The 16,768-nt window shown below is 44.4% G+C and overlaps 1 protein-coding gene across 3 annotated transcripts in view; it reads left to right on the forward strand.

Annotated features, from left to right (window-relative positions):
- Positions 1-16,768, forward strand: part of LOC105473961 (F-box protein 36) — an 88,503-nt gene that overhangs the window by 68,583 nt on the left and 3,152 nt on the right. The window contains exons 3-4 of one of the 3 annotated variants that reach the window (XM_011728230.3): positions 2,450-2,622; positions 10,045-16,767. In XM_011728230.3, coding sequence (XP_011726532.1) covers positions 2,450-2,622; positions 10,045-10,158 — 287 coding nt within the window. In that variant the 3' untranslated portion in view covers positions 10,159-16,767. Of the gene's footprint in view, positions 1-2,449; positions 2,623-10,044; position 16,768 lie in introns of those variants that run through there. The other 2 variants (XM_011728229.3, XM_011728228.3) reach the window with 2 other exon arrangements.

The raw sequence follows: 16,768 nt of genomic DNA on the forward strand, positions 1-16,768 counted from the left end.
AGGGGCTTTGAATGGAAAGCACTTGGAATTCAGAAGCCATTTAAATCCGTAATGCCTCTATTTTCTATTTCTACATTAATGCCTTAATGTAGGTTAACCAGCTTGGGAGATAAATCTTATATAGCTACTCTTCTAAGCTGGCTTTTACATAAACACAGCCCACACCTTACATCCCTTCTGAAACCAGAGAGCCCAACTTCTAGGATCACAGTTCCACCTGCTTCTGCAGGGAGCCTGGTGCCCTTGACAGCTCTGTCCTACTTGCTCCAGAAGGAATAGTTCACGTTGAATAGGGAGGGTGGTCACCAAATATTGGACACTGAGTCTAAGAGAGTGCATTGTTTCTCTTCTGAGAGCCATTTCTGGAAAGACGCCATAGTGGAGCTTTCAGAGTCTGAAGGAGAGAAGAGAAACTGACAAAGCCCCAGCTTTGGGGCCCCTGTGATCTAAATACATACCCACCATCACCCTGTTTTCCTCCCTCTTAAAAGGAGGTAGTCTTGGCCGGGCATGGTGGCTAATGCCTGTAATCCCAGCACTTTGGGAGGCCAAGGCGGGTGGATCACCAGGTCAGGAGTTTGAGACCAGCCTGGCCAACATGGTGAAACCCCGTCTCTACTAAAAATACAAAAATTAGCTGGGTGTGGTGGTGCGTGACTGTCATCCCAGCTACTCAGAAGGCTGGGGCAGAACATACAGATAGGCAAAAGGAAGAAAATAAAAGTCACCGCATTTAACCACTGTTTACATTGAAACATCTATCCTTCCAAACAAGTTTTCATTTCTTGTTTATTCAGAGAGCTGGGGGGAAATCCTTTTTTCCTACATCAAACATAGTTAGACAGACCATTGATTGGTTGATTCTTTATGAACCCTTTCCCAATTTGGAAATAAGTGAACAGGTACAAAAAATATTAGGCAAAAGTTAAAGTACTATGAAGCATCCAGCCTGAGCAACATAGTGAGACCCTGTCTCTACAAAAAAATTAGCATAATAATTTTTATGAAATATTCATGTTTTTCTCTTTCCTTCCTTCCTTCCTTCCTTCCTTTCTTTCTTTCTTTCTTTCTTTCTTTCTTTCTTTCTTTCTTTCTTTCTTTCTTTCTCTCTCTTTCTCTCTCTCTTTCTTTCTTTCTTTCTTTCTTTCTTTCTTTCTTTCTTCTCTCTCTCTCTCTCTCTCTCTCTCGCTCTCTCTCTTTCTTTCTTTCTTTCTTTCTTTCTTTCTTTCTTTCTTTCTTTCTTTCTTTCTTTCTTTCTTTCTTTCTTTCTTTCTTTCTTTCTTTCTTTCTTTGACAGTGTGTCACTCTTGTTGCCCAGGCCCAAGTGCAATGGTGTGATCTCAGCTCACTGCAGCCTCAGCCTCCCGGGTTCAAGCAATTCTCCTGCCTCAGCTTCTCGAGTAGCTAGGATTACAGGCATGTGCCACCACGCCCAGCTAATTTTGTATTTTTATTAGACACAGGGTTTCTCCTTGTTGGTCAGGCTGGTCTCGAACTGCCAACCTCAGGTGATCCACCTGCCTCGGCCGCCCAAAGTGCTGGGATTATAGGGGTGAGCCTCCACCCCCAGCCCTCTATTTTTTTTTTTTTTCCCTATCAAATGAAGATAGGGATGAAAGGAAATGGTAAAGAAAAAGGAAGAAAGTTTGGTGTAGACACAATGTATAAAAATAACAGGCTGGGTGTGGTGTCTCCTGCCTGGAGTCCCAACACTTTGGGAGGCAGAGGTGGGAAGATTGCTTGAGCCCAGGAGTTCTAGACCAGCCTGGGCAACATAATAAGACTCCATCTCTAAAAACAAATTTAAAAAAATAGCCAGGCATGGGGGCACACACCAGTAGTCCCAGCTACTCGGGAGGCTGAAATGGGAGGATTGCTTGAGCCTGGGAGATCAAGGCTTCAGTGAGCCACGATTGCACCACTGCACTCCAGCCTGGGCGACCTCATCTAAAAATAAATAAATAAATAAATAAAAATTAAGTGAAATAAGAGATCAAAAGTCAACTAAAATTAGGAGACAATGTGTTTTAGACCAATGGAGAGTAGCAGGGCTAGCAGAAAAGCCACGTGGACCAGCATCTTTTTCCTCCACATAGCTGCCCACTTGGAGGGGCCGTGAGTACAATGGTAATGCCGAGACCAATTAGGTTAGTGGTATAGACGGGAGTCTGATGAGATCAAGGGGATGCAGAAATCACTGTGTTAAGGAGTGAGTGTCCCTAAAAGTTTCTGGTCTCAGGGCAGGAACAGCAATTGGAAACAGATGCCTCAAAAATGCATTGGGTTAGTCCCAAAGGCAGCTCGGTGAAAGCAGGAAAGACCCAGCCTCACCTAACATCACTCCCAGGGGAAAAATGCCCTGAAGCTTGTATTCCACTGATGGTTGTTACAGCTCTTATGTGACTGTACATGATAACCATTTTAGTTTGTTGGCTTCTTTGAATTACAGGTCAAACTGCCTTAATATTTGGTACAAGAATATTAAACTATGTCATCAATTTGTGCAAAGGTAAATTTGACTTCCTTGAACGGCTCTCAGACAATTTGCTCCTGAATATCATTTCTTATCTGGATCTTGAAGATATTGCCAGGCTTTCCCAAACATCACACAGATTTGCGAAGGTAACGGTCCATTATTTTATGTCTATATAGAATTTTCCATATGCTTTCTAAAAAGATTTTTTAACATAGCAATCCTTTGTTGAGTACTAACTTTGTGATGGACACTGTCTTAGGTGCACAAGCAGCAGAGATGAAAAGATATTTCTCTCCTCAAAGAACTTACAGTCTCATAGTAGAGATTCAGGTACATGCAAATAATTACAATCCAGCGTGATCAGTTCAACAAGGGATGTGTATGCAAGGTACAAAGATAGTGCAAAGTGATTTTCTCTGCCTGGCTTCACAGAAGCAGGTTACTTTATCTGGCTTTTGAGGGTGAAATTGGTGAAGACAGGTGATCTGGGTTAGGGGGCATTCCAAGGCAGGGAAAAACCAAGCAGAAGCATGGTAGCATAAGAGAATAGGGCACTTTGGGAGGCCGAGGTGGGTGGATCACCTGAGGTCAGGAGTTTGAGACCAGCCTGGCCAACATGGGGAAACGCTGTCTCTACTAAAAATACAAAAATTAGCCGGGCATGGTGGTAGGCGCCTGTAATCCCAGCTACTCAGGAGTTTGAGGCAGGAGAATCACTTGAACCCAGGACGCGGAGGCGGCAGTGAGCCGAGATCTCACCACTGCACTCCAGCCTGGGTGACAGAGCAAGACTCTGACTCAAAAAAAAAAAAAAAAAAAGGAGAGAGAATACGGCAAGGAGGACTACCTGACATCCGTTTCCATTTCTTCTAGTAATAGCCTTTGCTGCGTTGCCTGTCTCCTAGTATGTGTTTTGGTGGGCTGTCCATTGCAGTGCCCCATTTTCTTCCTTGCCCGAAGCTGATGAGATGCACTGTCTCACTGCTTCACATCCTCAGCAGAATAACCCAAGAGCAGGAAGCACAGTTAGTGCTGATTTCAGCCAGCCAGTGTCAAGGCTTCAGTGTGACCTTTGTCATTTGCACTCCCTGGATCCTGGAAGATGCCTTGGTCCCTACCCCTTCAGCTGTTCCTTCAATTCTAGACCCCCCAACCCTACCCCACAGTCACACACATACTAATTTTCCATTAAATCTCTTTTTGGCTTAAGTTAATCAGAATGGGAATCTGTTGCTTGCAACTGAGGAAGCCTGACTAGCTCGGTATTTAGCTGTAATGTATTGGGGGCAATGTCCATTTATAAAAGAACATACAACATTTTCCAAGATGATTCAAAACATAATCTTATTATCTAAAAAGCCAACATTTTTTCCCAATAATGCAATAAAATGTCTTGATTTTAAAAATCAATTTTAGTTCAGGCACAGTGGCTCATGCCTGTAATTCCAGCACTTTGGGAGGCTGAGGAGGGAGGATTGGTTGAGCCTAGGAATTTGAGATCAACTTGGGCAGTGTAGGGAGATTCCATCTCTACAATACATTTTTTTAAAATTAGCTGAGTATTATGGCCGGACACAGTGACTCATGCCTGTAATCCCAGCACTTTGGGAGGCCGAGGTGGGTGGATCACCTGAGGTCGGGAGTTTGAGAACAGCCTGACCAGCATGGAGAAACCCCGTCTCTACTAAAAATACAAAATTAGCCAGGTGTGGTGGCACATGCCTGCAATCCCAGTTACTAGGGAGGCTGAGGCGGGAGAATCGCTTGAACCTGGGAGGTGGAGGTTGCAGTGAGCCAAGATTGCGCCATTGCACTCCAGCCTGGGCAACAAGAGTGAAACTCTGTCTCAAAAAAAAAAAATTAGCTGAGTGTCATGGCATGCCCCTGTGGTCCCAGTTACTCTGGAGGCTGAATAGGAGGATCACTTGAGCCCAGGAAGTTGAGGTTACAGTGAGTTGTGTTCACACCACTGCATCCCAGCCTGGGCAACAGAGCAAAACAACCACGTCTCAAAAAAAAAATTTTTTTTAAGTTATATATATATATATATATATATATATATATATATATATATATATATATATTTTTTAGACAAAATCTTGCTCTATTGCCCAGGCCAGAGTGCAATGGCATGATCTCAACTCACTGCAACCTCCACCTCTTGGGTTCAAGTGATTCTTGTGCCTCAGCTTCCCAAGTAAGTGGGATTACAGGTGCCCACCATCATGCCCAGCTAATTTTTATATTTTTAGTAGATACGGGGTTTCCCCATGTTGGCCAGGCTGATCTCAAACTCCTGATCTCAGGTGATCCACCCACCTCGGCCTCCCAAAAGTGCTGGGATTACAGGTGTGAGCCACTGCGCCTGGCCTTAAGTGATATAATCTGTATTATAGTACTTAATATATTCCTTTTGAGTGTGTGTGTGTATATATACACATATATATGTATACATGTATACATTTTGAGACTGTCTCAAAAAAAATTATATTACTTAAAATTATTTTTTTTGAGGCAGGGTTTTGCTCTGTTGCCCAGGCTGGGGTGCAGTGGTGTGAACACAACTCACTGTAACCTCAACCTCCTGGGCTCAAGTGATCCTCCTATTCAGCCTCCAGAGTAAGTGGGACTACAGGAGTTCAAGAGCAACCTGGGCAACACAATGAAATCCCACCTCTCTTTTAAACATTAAATATGTGTGTGTGTGTATATATGTGTGTGTGTGTGTGTATATATACACATACACATGTGGATATATACACATATACACACATATACACACATATATACACACATATATATACACATATATATGTTTTTTAACTTTTATTTTGGGTTCGGGCATATGTGTGAAGGTTTGTTACATAGGTAAACTCATGTCAAAGGGGTTTTTTGTACAGATTATTTAATCACCCAGGTTAATTATTAAACCCAGTTCCCTATAGTTATCTTTTCTGCTCCTCGCTTCCTCCCACCCTGCACCCTCAAGTAGGCACCAGTATCTGTTGCTTCCTTCTTTGTATTCATAAGTTCTCATTATTTAGCCCCCCAAAATATATTTTTTACTTGATTTTCCTCCCTAAAAATGGAAAGCTGAAAACAAGTACTATCGTATATATTTTTGTCATTAAATAAGTATCCTAAAGTTGAAATGTTGTGCGTGGTACTGATAAGAAGCTGATTATTAGGGCTGGGCACAGTGGCTCACGCCTGTAATCCCAGCACTTTGGGAGGCCGAGGTGGGTGGATCACCTGAGGTCAGGAGACCAGCCTTGCCAACATGGGGAAACCACATCTCAACTAAAAATACGAAAATTAGCTGGGTATGGTGGCACAGGCCTGTAATCCCAGGTACTTGGGAGGCTGAGGCAGGAGAGCTGCTTGAACCCAGGATGCAGAGGTTGCAGTGAGCCAAGATCATACCACCGTACTGCAGCCTGGGCAACAGAGTGAGACTGTCAAGAAAAAAAAGCAGCAGCAGCAGTAGCTGATTATTCATACTTTAAATGAAAAGAGAATTCTATGTAAATAAAATATACTAGTGGGGATCTAGTAAAAGTTTCTTCCCTGTTGCCAGGGCCTGGATTTGATTTTCTATCAAATTCTTCTATTTACTTTCAGTACATTTCTGCTCCTGCAAGTAGGGAGGGTTTGATGGGAAACAGCAGCAAGTGAGTGGCTTCTGGTATTTATTCCTCACGCTGAGCGGCTGCCTTCTCTCCAAGTTTTACTCACTTCCACTATTACTTTCACTCTCAGTGTCCTGCTATTATTTCAGTGCAGTCTTGAAAACATTCTCCTTAATTTAGCCAGTGCTCTGAAGTAGGGCTTCTCTAAGTTGCTGATTTCAGCCCTGAGCATCTTTACAGAACAGAATTATTAGAAGATGGGGCATGACTCAGGGCTGCTGCTTTGATTCTCCCCACATAACATTAATCACTTTTGTTTTGTTTTGTTTGAGTCAGAGTCTCTCTCTGTTACCCAGGCTGGAGTTCAGTGGCGAGATCTCGACTCACTGCAACCTCCACCTCCTGGGTTCAAGGGATTCTACTGCCTCAGCCTCCTGAGTAGCTGGGTGGGACTACAGGTGCTTGCCACCATGCCTGGCTAATTTTTGCATTTTTAGTAGAGACTGGGTTTCACCATATTGGCCAGGCTGGTCTTGAACTCCTGACCTCAAGTAATCTGCCTACCTCAGCCTCCCAAAGTGCTGGGATTACAGGCGTGAGCCACTGCACCTGACCAACCACTTTTTTTTTTTGTTATTTGCACACAGGGAAAGAAGGAAAACCACTTATTTCTGTTGTCAATCTAAGTTTTATCTGTGTTCCATTTACCTATTACACATTGCATTTATAAGTTATTTTCTTTTTCTTTTTTTTTTTTTTTTTGAAACAAAGTCTCACTCTGTTGCCCAGGCTGGAGTGCAATGGCACTATCTCGGCTCACTGCAACCTCTGCATCCTGGGTTGAAGCAACTCTCCTGTCTCAGCCTCCTGAGTAGCTGGGATTACAAGCGCCCACCACCGCGCCCAGCTAATTTTTGTATTTTTAGTACACAAAAATTCTAAATTTTTGCTGTGTTGGCCAGGCTGGTTTTGGACTCCTGACCTCAGGTGATTCACCTGCCTTGACCTCCCAAAGTGCTGGGATTAAAGGCATGAGCCACCGTGCCCGGCCTTGTAAGTCATTTTCATTTAACTACTTTATTAATGAAAAAAAGGCTTCCTTTTCAAATTCTGAGGGAGAAGTTTATTACCAAATTAATTGTGTCCAGTCCAACTCCTTCCTCTTACCTCAGGGAGGGTGGTGCTCCTCTCCTGTTCAAGTTCAGTGCTACCTAACACCTGGTTCTAGGGCCTACTTCTGGGAATTTCACTTATTTCCTTTCTCTTCTGTTTGTTATTGTTGTTACTATTGTTTTTTTAAGAGACAAAGTCTCACTGCATCACCCAGGCTGGGGTGCAGTGGCCTGATCTTTGTTAACTGCAATCTCTGCCTCCCGGGTTCAAGTGATTCTCATGCCTCAGCCTCCTGAGTAGCTGGAATTACAAGTGCAAGCCACCACACCTGGTTTATTTTTATTTTATTTTATTTTATTTTGTTTATTTATTTTTTGTATTTTTGGTAGACACAGGGTTTCACCACATTGGCCAGGCTGGTCTCGAACTCCTGACCTCAAGTGATCAGCCTGCCTCAGTTTCCCAAACTGCTGGGATTACAGGCATGAGCCACTGCTTGACCTGTTGTTTTTTTTTTTAACTTTCAATTACCCAGTTTCCCTCGTGTTGACATCTTACATAACCATGGTAAATTTGTAAAAACTAGGCAATTAATATTGGTACAATACTATTAACTAAAATACAGATGTTATTTGAATTTCGTTGGTTTTTTCAATAATGTCCTTTTGCTGTTTTATGTCCAATCTAGCTTACTGCACTGCATTTAGTAATTAAATCTTTCTCTGTTTCTTTCCCCACCGTACATTAATTTTTTTTTTTTTTTCCTTTTTGAGACAGGGTCTTGCTTTGTTCACAGGCTGGAGTGCAATGGCATGATTATGGCTCACTGCAACCTCCATCCCCTGGGCTCGAGTGATCCTTCCACCTCAGCCTCATGGGTAGCTGGGACTACAGGCCCGCGCCACCACACCCAGCTAATTTTTGTATTTTTTGTAGAGAAGGGGTTTTGCCATGTTGTGCAGGTTGGTCTTGTACTCTGGGGCTCAAGCAATCCTCCCGCTTCAGCTCCCAAAGTGTTGGGATTACAAGCGTGAGCCACCATGCCTGGCATTAATTATTTTTCTCAAATCAGTTTCATCCTTCAAAAAACAAAAACTCTTTATCCTTATCCAATCTCTCTTCTTCAAAAATGATTTACATAGCAGTTCATGCCCAGCTAAACCAGCAGCATCCGTGACTTCATAATCCATGATGAAATGAGGCTAATAAGGATGGTATCAAGTTTTTGATAAAGCTAAACTTGTTTCATTTAAATGACCATCTTTCAGTGGATGTTAGGTCTTTCCTATTTTGGGGAGGGTTAAAATGTTCCTTCTTGGCCAGGCATGGTGGCTCACGCCTTTGGGAGGCTGAGGCGGGTGGATCACGAGGTCAGGAGATCAAGACCATCCTGGCCAATGTGGTGAAACCCTGTATCTACTAAAAATACAAAAAATTAGCCAGGCATGGTGGCATGTGCCTGTAGTCCCAGGTACTCAAGAGGTCGAGGCAGGAGAATCGCTTGAACCTGGGAGGCAGAGGTTGCAGTGAGCCAAGATGGAGCCACTGCACTCCAGCCTGGAGTGAGACTCCATCTTAAAAAAAAAAAAAGTTCGGCCGGGCGCGGTGGCTCAAGCCTGTAATCCCAGCACTTTGGGAGGCCGAGACGGGCGGATCACGAGGTCAGGAGATCGAGACCATCCTGGTTAACATGGTGAAACCCCGTCTCTACTAAAAAAAAAAATACAAAAAACTGGCCGGGCGAGGTGGCGGATGCCTGTAGTCCCAGCTACTCGGGAGGCTGAGGCAGGAGAATGGCGTGAACCCGGGAGGCGGAGCTTGCAGTGAGCTGAGATCCGGCCACTGCACTCCAGCCTGAGTGACAGCGGGAGACTCCGTCTCAAAAAAAAAAAAAAAAAAAAAAAGTTCCTTTTTTTATGAAGTGCTGGCAATAATACCTGATCATTTTAAAAATTGTTCTCATTTGACAAAATGTGAAAGTCAGCAGCACCCTTATTTTGGTTATTTATTATCATTTTATTTTGTTCTGCTTTTTAAAAAATTCACTGGTCTTAGGATAACCCAAAATTCTGACAGGTGTTGGTCTAATGTCAGCCTACAGCTCCTCTTTCATTTTCCCCTTTGTCCATGCCTGCAAAATATCTCTGGCTCGTTCGCACCAACCTTGTGTTTGTTGTATCAAAAGGGCCTATTTCAGGCGTTCTGCTTCTTTTTTTGACATGGAGTCTTGCTGTGTTGCCCAGGCTGGAGTACAGTGGTGTGATCTCGGCTCACTGCAACCTCCACCTCCCGGGTTCAAGTGATTCTCCTGCCTCAGCCTCCCAAGTAGCTGGGACTACAAGCGTGGGCCACTGCACCCAGCTAATTTTTAGTATTTTTAGTAGAGACAGGGTTTTGCCATGTTGGCCAGGCTAGTCTTGAACTCTTGACCTCAGGTGATCGCCTGCCTTGGCCTCCCAAAGTGCTGAGATTACAGGCATGAGCCACCCATGCCCAACCAAGTCTTCTGCTTCTTGACTCACCCCTGCTTCCAGGACTCTGGTGGGTTTTCTCCTGGGAGCCCCTTCGTTGCTTCATTGGTTGCTTGTCCATGTGAGCTCAGGGTGGTCATTTTACATTGCACTCTGGGCATGCCATTATCCTGCTCACTGGCCCTTAATGGCTTCCTGTCATTTTCAGAATGAGGTCCAAGGTCTTAGCCAGCACAGCCACGGGGCCCTCGCCCTGCCTCCTGCCACCCTCTGCCCCAGCCAGGTCAGCTCCTTGCAGCTCTCTGCTGTGTTCTACTGTGTCTTTTGCCTTTGCTTACACTGCTTTCTTTTCCAGGAATATTCTCCTCCTGACTCATCCACCACCTGGACCTTCCAAAAGCCCCTTGCTTGCCCCGCCCCCTTGACTTGTCTCCCTGCCGAGCTCAAGGGCAAGGATTGTGTCACCTGACTTCATATACCCACCTTAACAGAGTGTCTAGCCCAGAATTACCTCCCAGAAAACAGTGGCTGAATGCTTCCATATCAATTTTGTTTATATTTTTGAAAAAGAAAGTTGACATCCATTGCAATGGTCAGATTGGAAATGTTTAAAAATTATGTATCCTTGTATATAAACTAAAAAGTTATTGCCCTTCCCAGTCCTGACCCTCATTGCTCTGATTCTCATCTCTAGTGGCAACCATATTAACCGTGTTCTGTATGTCCTTCCGGAGATATTCTACACATGTAGAAGCATATGTGTGTAGCATGTGCGAGTACATATACTGGTACACACACCCTCTAAAAAGCATGTGGTAACATATTTTATATTGTTCTTCATCTGTTTTTTTTCTACTTCACAACATATTTTAGACACTTTTAAAATATCAGTACCAGCCAGGCATGGTGGCTCACGCCTATAATCCCAGCACTTCAGGAGGCCGAGGCAGGTGGATCACTTGAGGTGAGGAGTTTGAGACCAGCCTGACCAACATGGTGAAACCTCATCTCTACTAAAAATACAAAATTAGCTGGGCATGGTGGCACATGACTGTAATCCCAGCTACTTGAGAGAATCACTGAGGCAGGAGAATCACTTGAACCCGGGAGGCAGAGTTTGCAGTGAGCCGAGATTGAGTCATTGCATTCCAGCCTTGGCAATAAGAGTAGAACTCCATCTCAAAAATAAATAAAATATCAGTACCTATCAATCTTCCTCCATTTAAAAAATTGCCATAGGATATCAATGTATGGACAGATTATTTATTTATTTATTTATTTCCTAAGACAGGGTCATCTTGCTGTGTCATCCAGGCAGGAGTGCAGTGGCACAAACACAGCTCACTGCAGTCTTCACCTCCTGGGCTCAAGCAATCCTCCTACCTCGGCCTCTCAAATGGCTGGGACTACAGGTGCACACCACCACACCCAGCTAATTTTTGTGTGTTTTGTAGAGACCGCGTCTTGCTATCTTGCCTTAGCAGGTCTCGAACTCTTGGGCTCAAGCAATCCTGCCTTGGCCTTTCAAAGTGTTGGGATTTCAGGTGTGAGCCACCACACACAGTGTAGATAATTGATTTAACCAGATTTTTTGTTTCCCCTCTGTATTTATAAATGATGCTCCATACTTTATATACAATTTGCATTGCATGTTTATCTGTAGAAAAAAGTTGCATAAGTGTAACTATTTAAAATAATCAAAGAAATATATTGAAATATGCATGATATAGGTAGTGTACTGGGACTATAATATGGGCCTCTATGCATACGGAAAAAAGGAAATAAGTGTGTACCTTGGGTCACAGGCTATAACATACATACATTTATTTATTTATTTATTTATTTATTTATTTATTTATTTATTTATTTATTTATTTGAGATAGAGTCTCACTCTGTCACTCAGGTCAGAGTGCAGTGGCATGATCTTGGTTCATTGCAGCCTCTGCCTCCCAGATTCTAATGATTCTCCTGCCTCAGCCTCCTGAGTAGCTGATATTACAGGTGCCCTCCTCCATACCTGGCTAATTTTTGTATTTTTAGTAGAGATGGGGTTTCACCATGTTGGCCAGGCTGATCTTGAACTCCTGACCTCAAGTGATCTGCCTACCTTGGCCTCCCAAAGTGCTAGGATTACAGACGTGAGCCACTATGTCCGGCCCATAAGAACATTTATTGAGTACTTACTGTATGTCTAGCATTCCACTAAGTTTTCTAATTATATTATTTTACTTAGTTCTCATAGAAATCTTAAGATGTAGATGCTCTTATTATCCTTATTCAATTTTATTTCATTTTACTTTATTATTATTTTTTTTTGAGACAGAGTCTTGCTCTGTTGCCTAGGCTGGCATAATCTCGGCTCACTGTAACCTCCGCCTCCTGGGTTCAAGCAATTCTCCTGCCTCAGCCTCCTGAGTAGCTGAGACTATAGGTGCGTGCCACTATGCCCAGCTAATTTTTGTATTTTTAGTAGAGACGGGGTTTCGCCATGTTGGGCAGGCTGGTCTCTAACTTCTGACCTCAGGTGATCTGTCTGCTTTGGCCTCCCAGAGTGCTGGGATTACAGGCGTGAGCCACTGCACCCAGCCATCCTATTCATAAGGAAGCTAAAGATCAACAAGTCTAATTGATGTGCTGGAAGTCTTATGGCCCAGGGAGTTTCCCTCAGGCACCTGACTGCTGGACGGGGTGATAAATGGATAGGCTTCAGGGCTGTGTGCAGTCAGTATGTAAGTACTGGGCCCCTGCTGTGGGCCAGACACAGTGGTAGGTTCTGGGGAGATGCACGTGTCCCTGCCTTTGAGGAGCTTACATTCTTGAGCAGAGCAAAGGAAGAATATGGCTGGAAATGAAGTGGGAGAGGCTGGGGAGTAGCGGGCAGATCTGCAGACACATGGTCAAAGGGTTGTTTTCATGGAGCCTGTTGAGAGTAGGGTGTGCAGGGTCACCTCTACAAGACAGAAAGGCTCCCACAGCCAGACCTGACTCCACAGGATCACATCTACCTTAGAATCGTAAAGACACATGCCAAGAGCCAGACTGTGTGGGGAGTCTGTGAAAGGGGCCCCAGCCCGGGGAGTCCATGGTGCTATTCCAGCGTTGAGGTTGGAAGTATCCAGTTATACTTAATGCCACCAGCAATCAGGATCATCCAGCTGTCTGCCTTTGCTCTGATTCCATGTGGACCAAGGCCTGGAGCCTGCAGCCTGGAGCCGTGGATGAGCAACCAGTATACTGGAAAGTAGAGCTCCATACCTCTCAGGGTAGAGTTCCACACCTGTCAGGCTGGGGCCAGTCTGGACTGAGGCAAGTTCACCAAGGTGTGCTGCCATCTGGGCACCTGCCTGGGGGGCCTAGTGGCTTGTCCCTGATAGCACCAGGCCTTGATGCTATCCATTTTCTCCAAACTGCAGCAGAGTAAGCCTGGAGAAACTGCCAGTGCAGCTAGATGAGAAGGCTGAGGCCCAGGCTGGGAAAGGGATGGTCATGACAGGCATATAAACACATTCATCCTGGTTGTGACTCAGGAATCACCAGGAGAACGACTCAGGAAGAAAACCACTCCTCTGTCACTTTTTGGCTGTGGAGAGACAGACTTTTCCCTGTGTCTGCAAACCCACTATGATCATAAACCCCATGTCTGGCCGAGCAGGTGAAGCCCCTGGGGCCCAGGTGAAAACACAGATGCCAGGCCCATCCCCTGAGCATCTGGCTTGGTAGATCTGAGGTAGAACCAGCACTTGTGCTCTTAATGTGTTTTCTTGTGTTTACAGCAAGCTGATTCTAAGGGTTTGGTTCAAGAATTTTCTTTTTTTTTTTTTTTTGAGATGGACTCTTGCTCTGTCACCTAGACTGGAGTGCAGTGGAGCAATCTTGGCTCACTGCAACCTCCACCTCCCAGGTTCAAGCAGTTCTCCCTCAGCCTCCCAAGTAGCTGGAACTACAGGTGCACACCACCATACCTGGCTAATTTTTGTATTTTTAGTAGAGACAGGGTTTCACCATGTTGGCCAGGCTGGTCTCAAATTCCCGACCTCAAGTAATCCACCCGCTTCGGCCTCCTAAAGTGCTGGGATTACATGAGCCTGCCACCACCCCTGGCTAATTTTTGTATTTTTAGTAGAGACAGGGTTTCACCACATCGCCCTAGCTGGTCTCAAACTCCTGACCTCAAGTGATCCACCCCTCTCAGCCTCGCAAAGTGCTGGGATTACAGGCATGAGTGAGCCACTGTGCTGGACCTGGCCCAAGAATTTGACCGATCGATATTAAGGTTGTACAGATCAAATGTCTCAAGGGACTCTAGAAGGCTGGAAGCTTGCGGGAGGGGATCTCCTAGCATCACTGTGCGCAGGCAGTGTGCTGTGTTTAAATCAGCAGGAGGCTGGAGGGCTGGGTTCTGTTCTGTTCTTAGCTCAGCCACTCCCCAGCATGAACCTGGAACAGCATCCTTCTCCCTTTTCTTCTCTCAGCCCTGGTTTTCCTATTTGCAAAGGGAGAGGTTTTAAGCAGATAAGCCCTAAGATTCTCTTCAACTTGACAATTTATGTATGCAAAATTCATGCACCACCACCAGGGGGAGCTAAATCCATGGTTAGCTGGGCTTTGGATCAGAGTAGCTAAGAACTATAGAACCTTCCGTTTTGCAACCTGGCAACTTATACTAAGCAAAAGATCGTCAGGGTTTAGGAGTCATAGATGGGGATATTTTGTGCACCAGCTTATAAGACAAAAACTGTAAATATTTTCAGTATAAAATTTTGATGAGTCATAAATGAAGTTATACTAGTGGAAATTTTAGCTCTTTTGAGAATTATTTCCTTTCCCCCCAAATCTTGTAGTTTTCTCCCATAATCTCTATTACAAGACACATTAATATCCTGAAATGTACTGTGCTAGTAATGGGATAGTAATCCACATTGGTGCTGGAGTTCAGATCTTTTGAAGGAGGGTCAAATGATCTGTTTTTCATATTAAGACATTTAAAAAGTTTTCCTTTGTTTATATTTAGAATAGATTGTAATCTGAGTAGAGGAACTAAACCTTGAAGGACTATGGAAGGGGAGATAAGATAATGAATGACCCATCTAACATCAAAAAGTTTTGGGGTCTGTAGATACCGTATGATTCAGTGTTGCTGTTTAGCATAACCATTATGTGAATATAATAGCTGTTGCTTTGATGTTTATGCAGAAAGGATCTTAAGCAATTATGCCTTATTGTACTATTCATTTCTATTTCTAATTCATTCTCTTCCCTTATTGGAGTACTTTTAGAAGAGCATGAAGTATGGAAGGAAGGAGTGGTGACCGCTTTCTGTTCAGAAGTGAATATGGTGGTGTCAGGAGGTAGAGATCACATTTACACATTTCTTCCTCACCAGGAGGAAGTCAGGACACAGGGGAGCACAGCACAACAGGGCTGGCCAGGGCTAGTGCTGTTTGGGATAGGAGGTAGGATGGGTACGGGGAAGCTGGGTATGGGCCAGGGAGGCTGTTCTGGTGCTCCATTATGAGGGGACAGCAATCATGCCTTTGTTTGTGTGAACCCAAGATTTAGCTCCCACTTACAAGTAAGGACATGCGATATTTGGTTTCCTGTTTCTGTTACTTTGCTTAGGATAACAGACTTCAGCAGCATCCACACTGCTGCAAGGACATGGTTTCATTCTTTTTTTATGGTGTGCAGTGGCAAAAGCTAACAGAAGAATAGAACATCTTCTACATTCAAGACCAAAAGTGCTCACACCTTGCAGGAATTGGAGAAGGTTTGGATCACATCACCGGGTGTAGCATCTTGATGAGTTGAAGGACTAAACCTTGAAGGACTGTGGAAGGGGAGATAAGATAATGAATGACCGTCTAACATCAAAAAGTTTTGGAGTCCATAGATACCATATGATTCAGTGTTGCTGTTTAGCATAACCATTATGCTAAACACAGAGTGCTTAGCATAATGCTAAGTGCTAGCTAAAGACAGAGAGAAGATGGAATGATGGTAGAGGGAGCAAATTATAAATACAACTCTGGCCAGGCATGGTGGCTCATGCCTGTAATCCCAGCCCTTTGGGAGGCTGAGGCGGGCAGATTTCAAGGTCAGGAGTTCGAGACCAGCCTGATCAACATGGTGAAACCCTCTCTATCAAAAATACAAAGTTTAGCCAGGCATGGTGGTGTGCACTTGTAGTACCAGCTACTTGGGAGATTGAGCCAGCAGAATCACTTGAACCCAGTAGGCGGAGGTTACAGTGAGCCGAGATCACACCACTGCACTCCAGCCTGGTCAACAGTGAGACTCTGTCTAAAAAAAAAAAAAATAGATAAAAAAAAAAAAAAAAAAAAAAAAGATAAGGCCTAAGGCCGGGCGCAGTGTCTCATGCCTGTAATCCCAGCACTTAGGGATGCCGAGGTGGGCGGATCACCTGAGGTCGGGAGTTCAAGACCAGCCTGACCAACATGGAGAAACCCTGTCTCCACTAAAGATACAAAATTAGCTCAGTGTGGTGGTGCAAGCCTGTAATCCCAGCTATTCAGGAGGCTGAGGCAGGAGAATCTCTTGAACCCGGGAAGCAGAGATTACAGTGAGCCAAGATTGCGCCACTGTACTCCAGCCTGGGAAACAAGAGCAAAACTCCATCTCAAAACTAAAAATAAATAATACATACATAGATAAATAGAGATGAATTGGCATTAACTAGAGGCAACAAACATCACCCAGATGTTGACAGTGACTGATGGGACTTGGCTGCAGTGGGGTGGGGGTGAAGGTGGAGAATAAACACATTTTCCCTTGCGTGAGGGAGCGTTGCCTGGTGTTGGTAGGAGCATGTTGTTTCTACTGCCATCACTGGGAAGTTTAAGTGTGTGCAGAAGGTGTGTCCTTCAGATATATGTGCACTGAGATATTTGTGTCTGGCTCTTTTCCTCAAAGAGGAGGTTTCTCAAGGCAGGACCTGTGTCTGGCACAGGCAGTGTTTCTCCCAGTGTCCCACAGGCAGCAGGAGTTTCATAATGAGTTTGAGTGAGTAAATGGCTTTTATTTAACACATGTGCTGTAACCCACCTCTGACTTTCCCCAC

Source organism: Macaca nemestrina, chromosome 11 (assembly GCF_043159975.1).
Source record: "Macaca nemestrina isolate mMacNem1 chromosome 11, mMacNem.hap1, whole genome shotgun sequence".
Classification (NCBI taxonomy): domain Eukaryota; kingdom Metazoa; phylum Chordata; class Mammalia; order Primates; family Cercopithecidae; genus Macaca; species Macaca nemestrina.